This window comes from Colletes gigas, unplaced genomic scaffold (assembly GCF_013123115.1).
Source record: "Colletes gigas isolate AHSC1104 unplaced genomic scaffold, ASM1312311v1 Colletes_gigas_Sc00002, whole genome shotgun sequence".
NCBI lineage: Eukaryota > Metazoa > Arthropoda > Insecta > Hymenoptera > Colletidae > Colletes > Colletes gigas.
In genome coordinates this window covers 8,925,577-8,946,248 of record NW_025106631.1, presented here as the reverse complement: position 1 = coordinate 8,946,248, position 20,672 = coordinate 8,925,577, and the positions used below count along the sequence as shown (strand labels likewise).

Genomic DNA, 20,672 nt, shown 5'->3' with positions numbered 1-20,672 from the left:
AATAGCTGCAGCTCACATCGAGCCGTTCCTTGTGTGGATACGCGCGCGTACACACGCACACGCATTTACACACACACCGAGTTATAAAAGCAAACGGCGCGGCGCTATCCAATCAGCGTCGATCGAGCGTGAAATCCCTCCTCTTCGACGAAATTAGACACCCACTCGGCGTTCCCGACTTCACGGGCCTCGGTCTACATAACCAATGATAGTTTTTCCAATGGAAGATGATATAAAAAGCCATTGAAGCACTTCTGTCACGGGTCTTCTATAAAATTAATCAAAAGCTACCTTTAGACCGAAGAAAGACAAAGAAATTTTCTTTAAATATTTAATTTACGCATTGTTTCTCTTAAAGATCGTTCCACAGAGACTTTTTAAGAAGACGGAATCGCGACTCGGACCAGGAAGGTCCCCTAGTTTCTATCCGTCCTTCGCGCGCTTAATAAAACCGGTGCGCCCTTAATGAGATTGGAGAAAGCCGACACTGAACGACTTCCAAAGAAGTAGCTCCTGTGGGCAGGTTCTGTCGCTCCTTTGAACAGAGTAACAGAGTATCGGGGCGGGGTATCTCACCGCAGAGTAGATAGGGGGTATTCGTATTTCAAAGGGACGGCCCGTCACGCCGCGACGGTCCTCATTATGTTATGCGCGGCCAAGAGCGTCAAGAGAAAAACACGATCGCGCCTATATGTCGAAAAGGAGGATCGACAACCGAGAGGAGTTTTAAGCGAAAGCTACTCGTGAACGTCACCTACTGAACGCTGCTCTTTGAGATCGTTTCATCACCTCGGTGTCGCTTCCATGTGACGTGCAGTGGAGCGCGGTTGAGTTTCGCTAAAATCTGCACGGTTGAATTGCCACGATCTGGAACAATTGAGAGATTGACGATTAAAACAAGATACGATTTAACACAAAATATAATAAAGGACCTGTAATACAAAAATAGTCTTACAATTCGATCGTGAATATATTTAGACAGCGTCTCAATGGAAGAACTTTACTCGAGTCCTTCTGTAGACTGAAATACGTCTTATTAGAGGTAGATGAACCGCAAAGATTCAAGTCTACAAATTTTGCGTCGGTTTTATTGTTTACAGATGGTCTCTGTAGCTAGAATGACTCGAGTCACGGAATGCAGCTCGGACGACTCTGTTGCACGTTCACCGGGTGATTTCTCTTTCTAATATCAGAGGAGTCGACGGACATTGGCCGTGAATAGGCGTATAAATTTCCACGGCAAATATACGTCAAGTCTTTTTTCGCTGAAAGTAGATTCAAGCGTGAGATAAAGGTGTCCGCGGTCTGATGCCTGAGGCAACCCCCTTAAAATACGGTGACTTCTAGTGGGTAGCGTTCGGTGTTACGGCACGCAGTGCTCGCGAACTCCGTCGCGCTCGATTACAAGCTGCGTCGCGACCAACACATGCTAATAAATTAACGGGTAAATAAACCCTTGGTGAGAAGGGTCGTTCGGCGCGTATCTGGCTTGCTTAGAATAGAATAGAATGTATTAGAAGTGCACGCGCGATTTAATGCCTCGAGATTTCCTACGGCTGGAAGGTTCTCGGCGTCAACGTCGTGCAGAGATATTCTCTAAGCGAATGCTCGATTTCCTAAGAACGAGGAGACGAACTTCTGTTATACTACAACAAACGCAACACGCTTAAAAACCACTTACGAGATCATAGCTTCAGGCACCGGTTTACTTTAACCTTTTCACGAACAATCCTGGATCTGATGGACGAACATTAGTAAGACCAGTAAATCCTGCTTTAGACGCGACGCTATTAATCGTTTGAATAGTTTCCAATTTACTCGGTGGTTCGAATGATTAATAGCCGTCACGCGTAAAGCAAGACTAGTAATTGTAAATTGATTATAAAGGCAGAAGCATATTACAATTATCTATTTGGTGTAAATTTAAGGGCTGAGTCAAGTAGCGTGACTCTTCTAACCTGTGATAGGGCTTGCTTTGGAAAATATGGAACAACGGTCGTCCATCTGTTGCTTAAAAGTTTCGAACAATAGTCTCCTGTTTTGCGATACCGAATAGGAAAGAGAAAAGCTTGGAGAAGGGTGAAACGTGGTAATTAAGAAAACGTCCCGTTCCTTTCGTCTGAAGGCGAGTCGTGCCGCGTTTTCCATTCGGTGTACAAATAGCTCGGAGACCCCCGGCCCCTGTCGGCCTCTCTTATGTCTCCGCGATGCGCAGCGTCGCGTCGCACGCTTCACGCTTCTGCGCTACTCGATGCCGGGCGTCGTCGGTCTTACTTTCAATCTACTTCCTTTTTTCGTTTCGGCGGACCGGCGCCGCGCGATACGTGGGAAATGTCGTATATTTATACCGGCAAACGCTTAAGCCGCTTTTTCTACGTAATTATTCGTTGTTTGGCAAAATGGCGGCTAAGTTCCATACCTGTCGACAGACATAAACAACCTTTTGTCCTTTACTCGTTCAATGACAATTAAAATATAAACTATAATTATACACTTCGCAATAAACAAGTAGAACTTACAAATAAATCGCTATCTAAATACGCTACTATTGTCGAAATGTTACCTACCGTATTACCGATTTTGATATCTTTATTCGCAAAATGGCCGCGACAAAAAAAAAACAGAACGGAGAACATCACATGACTCCGGATCAACATTTCCTAAGCTGTACCCTGCAAAAAAAATCGAGAAGCCGAAATATTCTGTTTAACGTTAAGAGTGGATTAATATTTTTCTTAATCGTAGATTTAAGATGTCTGTTCTTTTCGCGGAACGCCTATTTGTATCGATACGCAGCTTTCGAACCGTTACGAATCGTTTACGAGTACATTTGGTATTACTTACGGTTCTCTGGTACAGTGTATTATTGTGAATTGTATTTTGGTACAGATTCTGTAAAAAGGTTACTATTTTATCATTCCGAGCGTCTATTTCGTCGAGACTTAGAGGGAATGGAGGGAAAGAGGATAGACGTCGGCGCGGAGACGCATTAGCCATATTCCGAGGTTGCATGGCGGAACGCCCCTTTCATGCCATCCCCTCCTACCCTCGAATATTACCGGGAAGATAGAAAGTCCCGGAGAATCTGCCGGCGGAGCGTCCGAACCGCGTTCCGTGTGTAAATTGGTTAACGAATTGCCGCGCTTAATCTCGTTTCTTCGCGACTGTTCCTTTTTCCACCGCGAGACGAACCAGCGATGGGATCTATACCCTACGGGGACGTCGAAATTCAATCGAATCCGATCGTTGGTTCGCGAACGTCAAAAATGAACGAATCGTTAAAAACAGAAGCAACGAAGCATCGATTCTACTTACACAAGTATCCCTGCTTAATTAATTCTCGATTGTTAATCGACTATTGTGTGGTTAATTGCATGCAACAATGTAGGCATCGGTTACGCTGGTACTCTGAAGTATGCACCAGATGGAATTTAACCGTTTTCTCGAATACCTATCGATGGTGCACACTTATCGATAGGGTAATACGATTGCTTCGAAAATATAGATTGACTTGTAAGCGGGTTTTTCGAATAAAAATATTATATATTAACGAAATAGGTGGATACAAACGTGTCATAAATATCAATTATGTTGATACTAATGAAAGAATATTAATTTGATAAGTTACAAACGTTACAAGGTAAATATTGGATTGGTCCCATCACTAGTTCTGCTGTATTTGATGATTTATACGGAATCTTTGGCGGATGAGCAACATGCAATTTTTAGATGGATAGAATGCTACTGTTTTAAATAGATACTCTATATCGAATTCATCATACTGCTATGTAAAATTAGTAAAGTAATAAATACGAAACACGAGACAAATAAGATTGAAATAACCAAATCTATACAACAGGGGCTTTATTTTATTCTCAAGGTATATTTAATTTTTGTTCTCAATTTATAAAGAATAAAGGATTTATATTCTGCCTGGAAAGACAGGGAATATTAATCTTTACGAATGCTACTCAAATGCCTATTAATCTTACTACGAAGGGAAATTACCCGTGTTTATTTACCCGCATTGATTAATATCAGACTTATACGCAATGAATTTTGTTTTTATATGTCATGAGTAATTAAAGAACAGAGATATACAAATTTGCATAAAAGTTTGAATTATGCTATGTAACCAGGAGACACGCTCGAGGTTTAAATTTATATATTTTATTTGACCACACACGTAAAGCATTAAATTCGTTTATTTAACGCTCTTCTTTCACGCATATGTATTAAAAGACAGATACTGATACAAAGGAATCAATGAACAGACTATTATACATAATTTTTTCAATCTAAAAAGATTTCGAATTACCTTACGGTATGTTATCAGCATACTTACTTCTCCACCGTGTTATTCCGTTCTACTCGAAGGGTAGTAGTCGCTTAAGTGGTATACAATAGCCATGATACAAATATGTAACATTTAAAAAATATGGGATTTCGATAAACTGCAACTAATCTTTTACTTGTACGGAAAGTTTAAACGACACCGGTCGATTGACCCTTGATGAAGAAATAAGTATGCAGTCCGACGAAGGGAATGAATTTGTATCCGTATGAGAGCAAGTAGAAAGTGAAATTCTCTCAAAAATTGTAAAATTTATCCACACGCGTAAAGTATAGAGTAAGAAATACTCCGTTTCCTTTCTCGTTGGACCATCCAATGTACGTAATATGTACAGTCACTGTAAGTACATTTAATACTAGCCATTATTCTCATCCTTCACTTCATCTACTTGTACTTCCTCCGACTTTTCAATCTCTTTCGTCTTATCGCAGTTCTCGTCCTTCTCGGGTTTCACCGAAACGTCAACTGCTTCGTTCGTTTCTGATTCTGAAGTCTTTTCCGGATTCGGATCACGATTCTCCTCTCCTTCTTCTACCGATTGCTGGACTTCCGCTGACGTGTTTAGCGATGCGGATCCATCGAAATTCTGTTGATGCTTCCCAAGGCCTACTTGCACCTCTATTAATTCGAGTTCTTCGACCAATGCTTTTTCCCTTCTTTCAATTTCCTCTGTAATACAAAATATATATGTGGTAATTATTTTCTACTCGTTTTAAGCGAGATATTTGTTAAAGGTACGTACCGTGAAGTTCTTTCGCGGACTGAGCCAGAAGGATGTCGGTCTGTGGATGTTTACGCTTCGGTGCGTAATAAATAGGAGGTTGTGCTCGCGTTTTTATAAACGACGCAAGTGGCAACTGTGCAGCACGCCAATCTTGAAATTGTCGGCTACGCGCCAACTTTGCCTCTAACGCTCGTACCTCTGCTAATTGCCGTTTGCGTGACAAAAACAGTTGTTGCCTTTCCCTTCGTAATTCTTCCTTTTCCCTCCTTCGAGCCTCCTCTACTCTTGCTTCTACTTCCGCCTTCTTATCTTCCTACAGCAGAATATATATTTCAAAAGCATTATTGCGTCTTCTCGTTCATTTTAAAAATACACGGCGATGCAATGCCGATAACAGCGTACCTTTGCTTTAAGTTTAGTTTCCTCTTGACGAAATTTTTGTAGCGTACCTAAAAGGGCGCCAAACATTCGTTTATTCCTTTGTCGACTACGTTCGTCTGTTCTTTCCCGCCTGATCACTTCCTGTCGAGATGGAATTTCTCGTGGTGTTGCTATCACTCGTGAAGATACGGCTGGCTGAAATATATATTTAATAATATTACACGGGCCAACTCATTTAGAAATATAAATATGGCTCGTATAATTTTACCTTGATAATGGTGTCATCTTCATCCGCGCTATCATCAGCATTGGAAGGAACACGTGCACTTAAACGACTGAAAACTGTTTTTGGTTCCCCGTTCGAACCTTGCCATCTGCGTTTACCACCAGGTACTTCATTGTTGACAAAATCTGATACAACGCGTCGTCTGTCTTCCTGCAATGGCCTCTTTTGCGATAGTCTATTATAATTGTATTGCAAAAAGCATGTCAATGGTTATATGTAAGGAAGAAATGTCATTGCCTGTATCAACAAATCGATGTACTTGAAATGTAAATTTTAAAAAATTAACACATAAATGTACTATCGTGCTAGCGAACTATTAGAAACAAATGCAATGAAGTCATGTGGAACGAAGTAAAATGGTCGAAAATATCTTGGTGTACAAGAAATAGGTTATGTTTGTAGACAACAGTGTTCTATTCAATGATCAATGAATTATCGTATAAGATATATTTTATAGAATGTGTAAAGTTTTCTACGACATTCTAGGAATGTATACAAAAGAATTATCGTGAATTTAACCTGGGTGGCGGTTGTATTGGACCATTTTCTCCGTCGGGAAGATCCCGGCCCAAGATTTTCCGAATACTCCGGTCGAGTCCTCGAAGACCATCTCGGGCAGCTTCTAATTGCGCTTCTAATCTCTCAGCCCCCCAGGCCTCTTGTGGATCTAATTTTCTCATCTATTTAAATTCGCCACGCTCAATGAAATTAAAAAACTAATTTATTTATCGGGTCACAACGATTGTTGTCGCACCGCATCACTGTCGTGGAGCCACCTACAATTTCGTTCCTTTTTTCCTAATCGATAAGCCTCGGGATTTTTCTTCATGTTTGTGGATCACGGTCTAGTAAATTTCTCATAACACCAAACAATAACGTCTGGTTATTGGACAGAAATAACTTTGGTGAATAATAATTTTATCCCATTTACAAAACTTGCAAAACCGTTTCGAGAAACTCGCGTTTTTACGATCCTACCTTAGTGAAATAACCTCAATTCTTCTAAACGCTCACAGCGCTAAATGAAACAACGTAAATAACGCAAAGCACACGAGTACTAAAACTGTACGTACTTGTACATCTCTTGTATATATATTCATAGCCCGAAAGGATCTATTGGCGGGAAAATAACAACCTGCAACTCCTGCAAATGCAGCGTTGAAAACCTATAGTGCCTTCGTATACAACAATAATTTTCGACACTGTCTTTCATACTGTGTGATGATGATTTTTAATGTTGATTAATTACTTTAGACGACTAATAACAATTGCTTTTTACGCGATTGATAATCGCACAACATGTCGAGATTACAAAATACTGGAAAATATCGAGCCGTCGGGCCATTTTTTAAAAATGATCAAAATCAAGAAGGGAATCAATCACGGTACAGTGTTTTTAATTCGAAATAGAGACATCATGTATTTTATTGTTATTTTTATATTTCTTTAGCGAGGCTCCGGGAGGAAGATTAAATGAAGTTAATGAAAATATCAGAGTAGATGGTGTGTATGGATTCCATAGAGCAACCGATGTAAAGGAAAGGATAGGATTTCTTATTAATATGCATCCAGTAAGTTGCAACATAATACGTGTCATTTATTTGAATTACTTTATATCGTTGCTTCTTAAATTAAATTGCTTTGTGTTACAGACAGATATTATAGAAGATGATAAAAGAATGCTTAGCGGTGTAGATTATTATTTTTTACAAGAAGACTGTACTAGATTTAAAATTTCTTATCCGTATTGTCCATATTTTTATATTTTATGTAAAAAGGACACGTACGAAGAAACCTACACCGGTTTAAATAAAAAATACAGTAGCATTATACATAAAATAGAGACACTCTATAAGGAAGATCTTGATTTGGTACGATAGAATTGAAACAATATAGGCAAAATTTCAGAAAATAATACAGTATATTCTTTCTTTTTCTTAGCCAAATCATTTAATTGGTTTAAAACAAAAATATATGAAGCTATCTTTTATAAATACTTTGGACATGATCAAAGTGAAACGAGATATCGTGAAAGCTGTAAAGTTAAATAAAGAACGACAAAAGAATCATACTTTCTACACAGACATGCTGTCAAATGTGTTAAATCCAGATCAGGAAATAGTAAATTACAAAAAACAAACTATAGATTTTACAGACAATATTCTTGACATTAGGTATGTTTCAAAAATACAATTGTGTCTTCCACTTAATAAAATTAGTTCTTTTTTGTAATAATATGTACATATTATTGCAGAGAATATGATGTACCCCATCATGTACGAGTATCTATAGATATGCAAATTTGTTGTGGTAATTGGTACTCTGTAAAAACAAGGGGGGATGAAGTACCAGTTATTACAAGGAGAAAAGATATTCTTGAACCACCCGAGCCAATTGTCCTGGCTTATGATATAGAAACTACAAAGCTACCTTTAAAATTTCCTGATGCTAATATCGATCAAATCATGATGATATCCTACATGATTGATGGACAAGTACTTACTTATTCATTTTTTACGATTTTCTATTTGATACTAGGCTGTTATTTAATACATGCATCATACTCAATTTTAGGGATATTTAATAACAAACAGAGAAATAATTTCAAGCGATATCGAAGATTTTGAATATACTCCAAAACCAGAATTTGAGGGTTTCTTTACCGTTTTTAACGAACCTAATGAGAAAGCTACGATACAAAAATTTTTTGACCATATAGACGATGTCCGGCCACATATATTCGTAACATATAACGGCGATTTTTTTGATTGGCCGTTTGTAGAAACCAGAGCAGCGTTTCATAATATGGACATGAAAGATCGGATCGGTTTTTCAAAAAATCGCGATGGTGTCTATGCGTGTAGACCATCCATGCATATGGATTGCTTATGGTATTACACGATCTATCAAACTAATTATGTTTTAAATATCGTACAGGATATTAGTTTTAATTTTCTATTTTTAATAATAGTTGGGTCAGACGCGATTCTTATTTACCTGTAGGCTCTCAAAGTCTGAAAGCTGTTGCGAAAGCAAAACTAAGGTACAATCCCATAGAACTAGATCCAGAAGACATGTGTAGATTAGCATCCGAAGAGCCGACAACTCTTGCAAACTACTCAGTTTCCGATGCAGTTGCAACATATTATCTCTATTACAAATATGTTCACCCTTTCATATTTGCATTATGCACTATCATTCCGATGAATCCGGATGAGGTAAGTGGTTCGCGTGAAATTTAATACGAAGTACTCGATCGAAGTTATGTTTCTCCATTTGTAGGTACTTAGAAAGGGATCTGGTACATTATGCGAATCTCTTTTGATGGTGGAAGCCTTTCACGCTAACATTATATTCCCCAACAAACAAGAAACGGAGTTAAGTAAATTCACAAAAGATGGTCATTTACTGGATCAAGAAACATATGTAGGAGGGCACGTGGAAGCCTTAGAGTCCGGTGTTTTTAGAGCTGATATTCCTTGCCGATTTAAGATAGAAGTAAGCGCGATAAACGAACTGATCAATGGCGTCGAGAGTGCTATGAAACATGCTATACAAGAAGAAGAGAAAGTACCCATGGATATGGTCACGAATTTCGACGAAGTGGTCGATGAAATCAAAGTGAAATTAGAGTCTCTGAGAAGTCAGCCTTTGAGATTGGAGAATCCTGTGATTTACCATTTAGATGTTGGCGCTATGTACCCAAATATTATTTTAACTAATCGTCTCCAGCCGTCTGCGATGGTGGATGAAACCGTTTGTGCCGCGTGCGATTACAATAAACAAGGAGCACTTTGCCAAAAAAACATGACGTGGATGTGGAGAGGAGAATATTGTAAGACGAAGAGACACTCGAGTAAAACATTAATAGGATTTGTTATTATAAATGTATGCGTTTCTTTTTTTTTAAATTTCAGTGGCCGCAAGTTTGAGCGAGTATCAAAGGATGCAGCAACAACTGGAGAACGAAAAGTTTCCGCCGCAATTTCCCGGTGGTGTTCGTCGAGCCTATCATCAATTGTCTAAAGAGGAACAGGCTACGTATGAAAAGAAAAGACTGACGGAATATTGTAAAAAGGCGTATAAAAAAGCGAAGATTACAAAAACGGAGGAGAGAACACAAACAATCTGCCAAAAAGAGAATTCGTTTTACGTTGACACTGTTAGAGCATTCAGAGATAGAAGATACGAATATAAAGCGCTTACTAAAGTCGCAAAGCAACAAGTAACGGCAGCATTAGCAAAAGGCGATGCCGGTGATATTAAGTCCGCTAAAAGTCGAGAAGTACTCTATGATTCTTTGCAGCTTGCTCACAAATGTATTTTAAATTCCTTTTATGGTTATGTCATGAGAAAAGGATCCCGATGGTTCAGTATGGAAATGGGTGGTATAGTATGTTACACAGGAGCTCATATCATCATGAAAGCTAGAGAGATTATAGAAAAGGTAGGCCGTCCATTGGAATTGGACACCGATGGAATATGGTGTTTATTGCCCGCATCCTTTCCCGATAACGTAGTTGTTCACACTACTCATCCAAAGAAGTCGAAGCTTGCAATATCTTACCCCAATGCTATCCTCAATTTTATGGTGAAGGATCAGTTTACTAATGACGTGTATCACGAGCTCGTTGATCCTGAAAATTTAACATATCAAATTAAGAGCGAAAATTCTATATTCTTCGAGGTAGACGGCCCTTATTTAGCTATGGTATTACCTGCCGCGAAAGAAGAAGGGAAGAGATTAAAAAAGCGATATGCGGTTTTTAATTTTGACGGTTCCTTGGCCGAATTAAAAGGGTTTGAAGTGAAGAGAAGGGGCGAGCTTCAATTGATCAAAGTATTTCAGACGTCTGTCTTTGAATCGTTTTTGAAAGGCAGTACGCTCGAAGAGTGCTATGCATCCGTAGCCAAAGATGCAGACTATTGGCTTGATATTTTGTACACCAAATGTTCAGACATGCCGGATTTGGAACTGTTTGAACTTATATCCGAGAATAAATCGATGTCACGTAAATTAGAGGAGTATGGCCAGCAAAAGTCTACGTCTATTTCTACTGCTAAAAGATTAGCCGAGTTTTTGGGAGATCAAATGGTGAAAGATGCTGGCCTAGCGTGTAAATACATTATTGCTAATAAACCTCACGGTGCGCCAGTTACGGAACGCGCTATACCGTTAGCCATTTTTCAATCAGAACCAACAATAAGGAGACACTATTTGCGCAAGTGGTTAAAGGATCCTGGTTTACAAAGTGACGATATACGGCAAATTTTAGATTGGAATTACTACATTGAAAGACTTGGGAATGCTATTCAAAAAATTATTACCATTCCAGCTGCGATGCAAGGACTTCACAATCCTGTACCTAGAGTAAAGCATCCAGACTGGCTGCACAAAAAGGTAATGGAGAAGACTGCAACTCATAAACAGAGGAAAATAACAGACGCATTTTCAGTAGTACCGAAAGATCTAGAAAAGAGTACTGATAACGAAGAGCCAAGTACGTCCGGTCATCGCGATATTGAAGACATAGCGGGTAAAGCGCATCTATTTAAGCATCCATTGCCAGTTGTCAACAAAAGGAAAAGACAAAGCTCGGACGAAAATGAAGACGCAAATATTAATAAAAGCTGGAAAGAAGTATTAGGTTCACCGCCATCAATGGGAACGACGAAGGAGGAAATACTGGAGTGGTTGAAGTTCCATAAACAGAAATGGGCCCATCAGGCTAAACAAAGAGGTCAACGTCAGACAAATAAAAAGAGTAGAAGTGCGGACAACGACGACAATAATAGTTGGAAGACTACAAGAGATAATAGAATAAACAGTTTGGGTGGTTTCTTGAGGCGAGCTCAGAAGAAATTGATTACCACGCCCTGGCAAATTATTCAAGTAAGAATGTATTTATCACGAATTTTGTTTTTCAAGCTCTTTAGCAATAACTCGTGCTTTTTTTTTAAATGAAAATGATTGAGCAATTGCTCGTTTAGATATCTGAGACAAACGAACCCGGTTTATTCCGATTGTGGATACTGATCGATCAAGATCTGCATGCGTTGCGTCTTGTGATACCGCGCATATTTTATGTAAATACCCGCAAACCGAAACCAGATCCCGAACCTGGTAAAAAGGTGTCTTGGACTAAAAGCTCGAAAATTCTACCGCGATCACGGCCTATCCACAATTTATATCGGTACTCTGTTCCAGAAGCGCAATATTTAATGCATAGTCAGTAAGTTACTGTCCTGAAATATCTTCGAAATTCTTACGTTCAAATGTTCTTTTAATTCGTTCGTTTTGTTCATAGAGAACTTCTAGAAGATTTAAGTAAGCCAGAAATTGAAGGAATTTACGAGACACAAACGTCATTGGAGTTTAGAGCTGTTCTTCAGTTAGGATGCATCTGCACGGTAGATCGCAAGGTAGCGTGTACCATAGCGGATGGTGCAGATACATTTAGCTTAGATCAATTAGAATTCAAAAGTATCGCCGTACAACCATACCTTCAGAACGTAATGTATTTTTATTCTTGTAGTATGTTTTTGTCTAGAAATAGAAAATATAATGCGTTGCATTATTTTAGGTTCATGCAGTCAATTACGTTTTCTTATATCATCATTGGAGTTCCAATCATCAAAGATCATTGTGGGGTCTTTTCTTAAACGCGAGTAAAAGGGCTCATATATTTGTGTTGGACACGGTTTCGACGAATCAGATGCCCAATATGAACGCATTATACGTCGAAGAACGGAACATTGTGTAAGATTTTTATAGACAATTTTTCTGCTATATCCAAAATATTATTATTACGAATCGATTGTTTCGTAGCGTATCTATGAGTGGGGAAGACAAAATAAAAACTGTACCAAAATCATTTCAATTCATAATGAGCTTTGAAACAAATTTTCAAAAACTTTGTCGAGCTTTGCAAGCAGCTGTAACTGCATATAAGAATGAAGGGCACGGTGCAACGATATTTATTACTCAAACTGCTCTCGGTAAGTTAAATAGAACTTCACGTATCATGTTTCATGATTTGTATAATTGAACAATTTTGTCTTAGATAAAACGTTATTGCTAACGCAAATGCCATTGCTCAACGATTTCCCATTAATTAATACCCATGTGCAAGATATCGAAAATTTATACAGTGTAATGGAGTGGCAGAAAACTGGCGCGAAAATAATGATGCGTCATTATTTTAAAAGTCAACAAATTATCGAATTGATGGCGGAACAGTGCAGATATTTTCATGCGCCGATTGGAAATATTCCTGCCGATCCCACACTTTTCGGTGCTGACTTATTTTATGCCAGACACTTACAAAAAAATAACTTCGTGTTGTGGTGTTCCCCAACGGAGAAGCCAGATTTAGGAGGCAGTGAAAACGACGACAACAGGTTGTAATTGTATTTAATTATCGAATTTGAACCTATCTTAATTTCTATTTTATTTGCAGACTGTTGACTGATTTTGAGGAAAGTACTCATTGTGCTGCAAACAATTCCGGAACTTATTCCAGCGTATGCATTGAGTTGGAGATAGAAAGTTTGGCAGTGAATACCTTATTACAATATCATCATATTCATGATATCGATGGAACTAGCTCCTTCATTGCATTTCATAATCATCAAACAACATCTGTTCAAGTAAGAAAATCATTTTTATGTAAGAAATCAATTACGAAACATAAAAAATTATGTAAGTTATATTTTTGTAGGAAATGGCAACGGGTGATCCTGCGGCAAGTGTAATTCCTAGCTACGATGAAACTGCACTTTGTAGTCCCGCGTTTAAAGCATTACGAAGTATGGTTAATGCGTGGCTGTTGGATGTCTCAGTTTATAAGAATGTATTTGCAGATTATCAAATTATTCATTTTTATCGGTAATTATAAACCTTCAAACTTTTAACAATGCATGCATATACAATTCATTTAGCTTGTAAATTGGTGCTTCTTCAGATGGTTGCGTTCGCCTAATGCTATACTTTACGATCCTGCCTTGAGACGAACTTTACACAGTTATATGAAGAAGTTATTCATACAATTATTGGCCGAGTTCAAAACGCTGGGTTCCATTATTATCTTTGCGAATTTTAATAAAATTATTTTATGTACAAAAAAGAGAACAGTGGACGATGCTTTAAACTACGTGGAATTCGTTGTACAAACAATACGCAATAAAGAACTCTTTCACAGTATTGAAATCAATTTTGACCAATGTTGGGAGTATTTAATATGGCTTGACGTTGTAAGTAAAATGGTGACATCTATATTTTGAGAACGAATATTTAATTGTACAATAACAAATGCTGTGCAAATTATTAGCATAATAATGGTGGTGTACAAGGAAAATTACCAAAAAATATAGAAGAAAATACTGATACTCTTGACGAAGATGCTGAGGATGATGATGATGAAGACTCGGTACGTACCTACATAATTATTTCATATTATCGACTTATATTATTTTTAATTAATAACTGCTTTTATTAAGCCCAAAATAATAATGAAGTGGAATTTGATGGAATGTCTTCCTAAAGAGGCTGCGTGCCAAGCGAGTTTTAGTGCCATAATAGCGGGATATATAAATGCGCTTTATCAATTTATGTCTGAGAATGAACAATTAAATGCTACTGTAAAACCTAGGAGAAGATCAACTAGTTTGAGTCAAAGTTTATCGGCACAATTGGGGTTAGGAGCACTTGAAAACACTGCGGATTTTGTGAAGAAGCTTATATCGGGAGACATGTCTCAAAAGCTTTTCCAGTAAATATTTTTATCTCGTTTCTTAAATAATAAAGGCGGGATTTTATATTTAACTTAATAATTTCGTAGAATTGTACAAAAAATATACAAGAAAACTCCGGAGAAACAATTAACTATTCAAGAGAATCCAAATTTGGATTTAGATGGTAAAGAAAGTAAAACGATTAATCCTGCTTTGGAGTTAATTAAAGCAGTGTGCAAGGTAATTAAATACGGATAAAATTGTATCGAATAATTGTTCGTTAAACAAATTATACAAATTCTGTTTTTTAGGTATTGTCTTTAGATAAAGAAGTTGAATCTCATATATATCGCATGCAAACAAATTTGTTACGATTAATTAAAATTAGCAGTTACAGCGATGAAGCTGAATGGAAAGATCCGTGCATATCGCTAATTTTACCGGAAATTATTTGTAAATCGTGTAATCACACAAGAGATATTAATCTCTGTAAAGATAATTTGTGTATTATGGAGAAAGATAGGTATATATTGTTGTATAAAGAATTATTACGATTCATTTATTTTATTCGTATAATGCTTCTATTTGTACAGGTATATATGGAAATGTCCTCTTTGCAAAATGAACTATGATAATGAAGAAATAGAATTCCTTTTGACAGATCTATTACATCGCAGGAGTATGGGTTACATACTGCAAGATTTACAGTGCTGCAAATGTCAGGAAATTAAAAGAGAAAATATGAGTGAACTCTGTTCCTGTTCAGGGGACTTCAAAACTTTAATTACCAAAAATGAAATAGTGAAATTTGTAAAGATATGCAAATCTGTTGCTAGGAAATGTAATATGGAAACATTGATAGAAGCAGTTGAGAATACCAAACTTTTTATAAATTCAATGTAGTTTTAGAAATTTTAGTAAAGCAAGTTTTTCCTTTTTTAATTATTTTTTATTTAAATTATATACATTAAGGACAATGGAATTCAATATATTTACCTTTATACTTTTACATATATGTGTATTTTTGCAACTGATTACTTAATATTAAATATAACAATTTTATTACAGATGTTCTAATTATATGTATCTTTGTATGCTTCATTAGTGTACTTAGTTTTTCACTGAACTAACATCCACTGCTGGGTCTGAAATTAAATTTAATTTGTATTTTAAGCGCAATACCATTAATCATGGTATTTTTAAATCCATGAAACATTACGTACCTTTAAATTGAAAGGCAGGAAATTGTGACATTTTAGACCTGTCTGAACCACCAAACTGTTTTGCAAGTCTCTCGAGTTCAGCATCCCTTTCCTTCTTAATTTCTGGATTAGCATCAACTAATTTTCCATCTCTACATTGAGTAGTTTAATATTACAATTACAGTCTGCTATTATCACTTTTGATATAATAGTTTACACAAAATTTAATATCTACTTACGCGCTCTTCGCTTTGTACTCGCGAATTTTGTCGATGAATAGCTGTTGAATTGGATCGCTTGCTTTTTGCAATACTGGCGCAACAATGCCGATATTGCGTTTTAAAACTTTTGGTACATTAATAGCCAAACGTTTGGTAAGCATTTTGCTTGAAAAAGTCAAATATAAATAACTTTAGGTATCGCCGGATGATTAAGGAGAATAAATAACGAGTGACATAAATAATACTAATTTTACTAATTGTACATAGTAATGGTACTACATAAAACTATATGTTTAAACCTCTAAATAGATGACAAATTATAGTAAATTATTGAATTTCTCTTACGTAATACAACATTATACAACGTATACGTAGGTTATGGTCAATATAGGAACATAATATAACAAATTATAAATACGAAACAAACAAACGTCTACACTAGTGTTGTTATAAATCCAAATATGATTTAAAATCGTTTAAAGTAATACAGTATTCTTACATTTTATTGAATGCACTTCGGTAACGCTCGTCGATTATATCAACCTTAGAATGAAGTAGTTTTAGAGTGATCATAGAGTTGCAATATACAAGAAAAAAGTACATTTCTATGTGCCTTATCATGATTGGTTAACATTTTAGAGTACAATTAATTTCAATTTTATATACATCAGAAGTATCATAGATCCTTCAGAATCTATATTCTGTAACTAAATTTTGAGAAGTTCATTACGGTTATGTACTATATTAACTACAAGATAATATTTAAAATTGAAAATTTGTTAGAAATATTGAGTTCGCCCAAGAACCTGTGGACCATCTAGGTATTCGTACATCCTGACTCTAACGCGGTTCCAACGGAAGACGTAGAATACAGCAGCGAATCACAACACGGAATGCAAACGACTATCGCTGATTGGTCGTAGAGATATTTTTGCGAAGAGTGGGGAGACGAAGCCCGCTCTTGGTTTCATTCATGAACGCCTGGGCCGCAGCCATAATACATTTGTAATCTGTATTGTGTACGGGTAGACCGCGTTAGTGCTGCCGATGTGCGTGCGCCTCACAGTCGTACACGTGATTCTTGTTTTGTGTTCGGTTCTCTTTTGGTGTTTTCCGTGTGCATTATCCGACCAATTGACATTGCTGCGTTCTTCACTGGATTTTACGTTGAAAAACAGGTAAGAAAACGCGTTTTAACCCGTTAACCTGCGCGCTTTCTGCGTGGCTTGAGCGCGCGAACGTGAATCTTCGAAACTTTCGAACTAACGAAATCTTTGATTCGTGTTTTATTCGTAAGAGTACGACGTGAAACAGGAATACGAATGACTAGAAGGCTTTTACGAAAAGGTAGAACGTAGCGTCAGCGAGAAAAGTGTACGCCTACGTACGAGCAGGCCTATATTTGTTTTGACGGAGTGTTCACTGGCTACTTTGCATCCCACGGACGATCGGAAACACTGACAAGATGGGTATTATAATACGAGATCTACGTACTAACTTGTTCGTTGCCAATCGTTTAACAAGATCAAACTTTTTTTATTATTGGTTCGTACTTACTTAAATCAAAATTGTATTGTACTTCCATTTTTTAAGATTTTACTGAATTTGATCTATTTTTTTGTATCTTAATTCGATCTCTGTGTAACGATGCAAATATTTTGTCATATACTTACAAACAACAATGACAGCTTCTGTAAGCATCCTAGACGTTTTGGGAGCTTCGTGTTTATCTTGCGTCATGCCATCTATGATTTATACTTTCGATTAACGTCAAAAGTTTATCTAGGGAGGAATCGATTGTACGATTTATGGTTCGATTTCGTAGAAGTTCTGAATTTGCGAACACTATCTTAAACAAGGTTCGTCCGCAATGAAACTCAACAACCGAGTTTTGCAAAAACATTTTGAAGATTACTTCCCTTTCTCACGTATTGATCCCGTATCGATCGTAAATATATCGTATACCTGATAATCGTATCACATCTTGCGTCACGTACAATTTCGCTTTTATCATTTCGACCCAACGTAGACGATATTCGTAGAATTTTTTAACGGCCATCTCTTCCAAGTAAGTGTATAGTGAAACCTTATTTTTCATTTTATCGAAGATTAATGAACGAATTTGTTGTAACGATAGTACGCTAAGAAGTACAATGAAAAGCATTGTGTAAGTTAGAGAATCTTCTGCATGATTAACGATCGAGTGTGCTACGTAACGCTTAGATAATGAGTTTTCATTGCAATCTTTCGCGTGTTCTCGTCTCTGTAATACATAATACGCAACAATATAAGTCTTTACGATCGAAATCATTGTTGTTTTTACAGATAATACGACGGCATTTATTATCGAATCTACTAGAATTACAGGTGAAAAGTCTCGAATTGCGTGTTAAAATATACGTTGCATAGTTTACAAGAAGGTTGTTCCTAAAAAGTAAAATGTAGCCCACATAGTTCTTTAAAACATTTTATTTTACAAATTAAGCGCGAAGAAACAATAGGATGTCGTAAATCATATGAAATTGTCGCCTACGAAATAAGTCATTGTTGCCAACTTATTAGAAACGATAAAAATTAACAGCGTTAGCAAAGACGTGACTTCGACTCGTTGGCAAGATCAAGTTATACGTTGAATTTTATTTCAATATATCTTACAGTTCGGTAAACATTTTCTGTCAGGTCTGGATTAGGTTTTTATACGGCGTCTGCGTAACATATTTCGCCGGTAACGCGTGGAGGTAATATTTCTGTTGAACAGTATTTGATATACACACCAAGCGAGAAAAAGTGGGAGAATATAGCGTTGTGTAGGAAGCACGAGAGCGAGAGAGAGAAAGTAAGCGAAAGAGAGGATAGTAATACATACTGGGTTGGACATTGTGTAAGTTAAACGTACATGAGGGGATGAGATGGCTAGCCTGGCAATTTAAAAAAGGAACGCGATGCCCTCGGTGTTGGTGGGTCGAATGGTTTTTGTACACTTTCTCGGATCTCGGGGAGTACGGCATGGCAACGTCGCGACCTACCATGCTTCCCTCGTTTGTCTTCTCGGCTGTTTCTTCTCTGCCAAAGACGCGACAAATATCAAAGGCCAGCAGACACACCGCGATGACAAAGCTGCACGAACGTCCCGACATCGAGATAGAAAGAATGGAGGCAAGAAAGAGACGGTGAGAAAGCAACAGATAAAGAAAAAGAAGTATGCGCGCGAGAAAGATAGGAAAGAAAACTGTTGATCGGTTCGAGAAGACAGGGCGATTCGCGCTTTGCCACACTGTTTTCACGGAGAAAAGAAATTGCAAAACCGAGTTTTCAATTACTCGTAAAGATCGTGATTTCTTTTCTTCATAGGGTTAGGGTTAGGGTTAGGTTGGGGTTATGCTTCGATACTTGCGAAGTTTGCGCGCGTAGCAGTCGTCGTTCGATATTCCTAAATCGAATCTATGATCTTTCGATAATCGAAAGCACACGTCCCTAACGGTTTACAGTTCAAACTCTCGGTGCGTAACGTGCAGTGTTCGTTAGGCAAGTTGTGTGAAACGAATTCACGAAATTATGGTTCGAAGAAAGAAATAGACGGTTTTAACGTGGTCGAAAGTCAAGGGCATATCGAGATTTTTCCTCATATGGGTTCATCGTGGGTGCTGGGGCTTCGCATACGGGTCCATGCATCCCATGACCTAGAAGAACGTCTGCCCGCATCTGGAAACCCAGCGGCAGCTCCTCGAAAGATATTATATTGCTTTCTCGGCGGACTTGAAACAATAGACACTTCAACTCCTTGAAGGACAGGCCAGTTCGTAGACGGTGTCCCAGAAAAACGAAACGAAAACCCATGGTAGTTGCATAGCCGGGCGGTACGTTATCGCCATCGTGAAAAATTCAAGGTAACGTCCGCCATGTTGCTTTTTGAAACAATGGCTTCCTGTCTTAATTCTCTTACGACGTATTCGGTGTTACGAATCAAATGTGTTTAATTAACTAGACAAACGACAGATTTAGGTAAAATTTACAAAAAACTTCTATTTCTTCGTTGCGAAATAGTTCGACAAGTAACGGATAAACGGTTGCTTGTCTTTTGTTTGTTATTCGAAATTTGTATCCAGATAAGAATTGTGACGATCTCTGGCTGAGAGTAATCAAGATCTGTCTGGTTAGGTCTAGGCGAGATTATTCATTTCTTGGAAGGATATCAGCATTGCTATCAGCATTGCCTTTCCGTAGTCCTTCTTTCCCTTTGTTTCGGCGTATAGTTAGAAAATGTTAAGTATTCCGAGGTAACACTAACTCGTTTAATGTTAAACGTCTGGCGCACCGTGTCCTCGGTATGCCAGTCAGGAACTCGCGAAGTGAAACAAACCAGGAGCGTTACGACTTTACCCTCCGTATCGAACGATCTTTTTCTTTCGCTTTCGTTGCTCGGAAACGCAGGTAGATGCACCCGAGTGGAAATGGCATCCTCGTATTTGCGCGGAAGTCGGCCGGACACTTTAAAAACCGATCCCTTCCGACAACACCTACAGATTTTCAGATACAACGGGAACATATGCACGAAAGGTATCCATCAAAGTGCCAGCAGTCGTTAGGTCTTGGGTTTCTGCGAGAACTCGCAAATTATTATAACATTTAAACAATATAAAGATTGTTCAGCTACAAGTGTTTGAAATTTTCAGGGATTATTCCACATGCCAAAGTAAGACAAGAATAAAGAATGACGAAATTGCATTTGTGACCTTGTATCCGAGTTGTTAATCCATGAGAATATGTAGGA

The 20,672-nt window shown here is 37.7% G+C and overlaps 4 protein-coding genes across 5 annotated transcripts in view; 2 read left to right on the top strand and 2 right to left on the bottom strand.

The window, feature by feature from the left end:
* Positions 1-3,988: 3,988 nt before the first annotated feature.
* Positions 3,989-6,511, bottom strand: LOC122400048 (pinin). Its single transcript, XM_043401253.1, has 5 exons — positions 6,265-6,511; positions 5,728-5,920; positions 5,481-5,654; positions 5,097-5,391; positions 3,989-5,023 (listed from the first exon to the last, which is right to left on the bottom strand). Exons 1-5 carry the CDS (start codon positions 6,423-6,425, stop codon positions 4,710-4,712), a joined length of 1,137 nt encoding a protein of 378 aa, XP_043257188.1. The 5' UTR covers positions 6,426-6,511; the 3' UTR covers positions 3,989-4,709.
* Positions 6,512-7,006: 495 nt separating this feature from the next.
* On the top strand, positions 7,007-15,381 carry LOC122400714 (DNA polymerase epsilon catalytic subunit 1). The gene is made up of 22 exons (XM_043402316.1): positions 7,007-7,130; positions 7,196-7,316; positions 7,398-7,616; positions 7,687-7,919; positions 8,000-8,240; positions 8,320-8,636; positions 8,717-8,963; positions 9,028-9,580; positions 9,663-11,638; positions 11,737-11,978; positions 12,054-12,258; positions 12,330-12,505; positions 12,575-12,744; positions 12,810-13,146; positions 13,206-13,395; positions 13,467-13,633; positions 13,710-13,998; positions 14,076-14,174; positions 14,245-14,516; positions 14,586-14,718; positions 14,790-15,001; positions 15,072-15,381. The coding sequence occupies exons 1-22, from the start codon at positions 7,045-7,047 to the stop codon at positions 15,379-15,381; spliced, it is 6,795 nt and encodes a 2,264-aa protein (XP_043258251.1). The 5' UTR covers positions 7,007-7,044.
* An 89-nt stretch (positions 15,382-15,470) lies between these two features.
* LOC122400683 (ATP synthase-coupling factor 6, mitochondrial-like) lies at positions 15,471-16,471 on the bottom strand. Its single transcript, XM_043402268.1, has 4 exons — positions 16,401-16,471; positions 15,920-16,066; positions 15,702-15,832; positions 15,471-15,623 (listed from the first exon to the last, which is right to left on the bottom strand). The coding sequence occupies exons 2-4, from the start codon at positions 16,060-16,062 to the stop codon at positions 15,589-15,591; spliced, it is 309 nt and encodes a 102-aa protein (XP_043258203.1). The 5' UTR covers positions 16,063-16,066; positions 16,401-16,471; the 3' UTR covers positions 15,471-15,588.
* A 448-nt stretch (positions 16,472-16,919) lies between these two features.
* The window catches only part of LOC122400665 (ETS-like protein pointed), a 128,509-nt gene continuing 124,756 nt past the window's right edge, over positions 16,920-20,672 (top strand). For both annotated transcript variants that reach the window (XM_043402250.1, XM_043402241.1), the window contains exon 1: positions 16,920-17,079. The gene's annotated coding sequence lies outside the window, so the exon portion shown is untranslated. The remainder of the gene's footprint in view (positions 17,080-20,672) is intronic.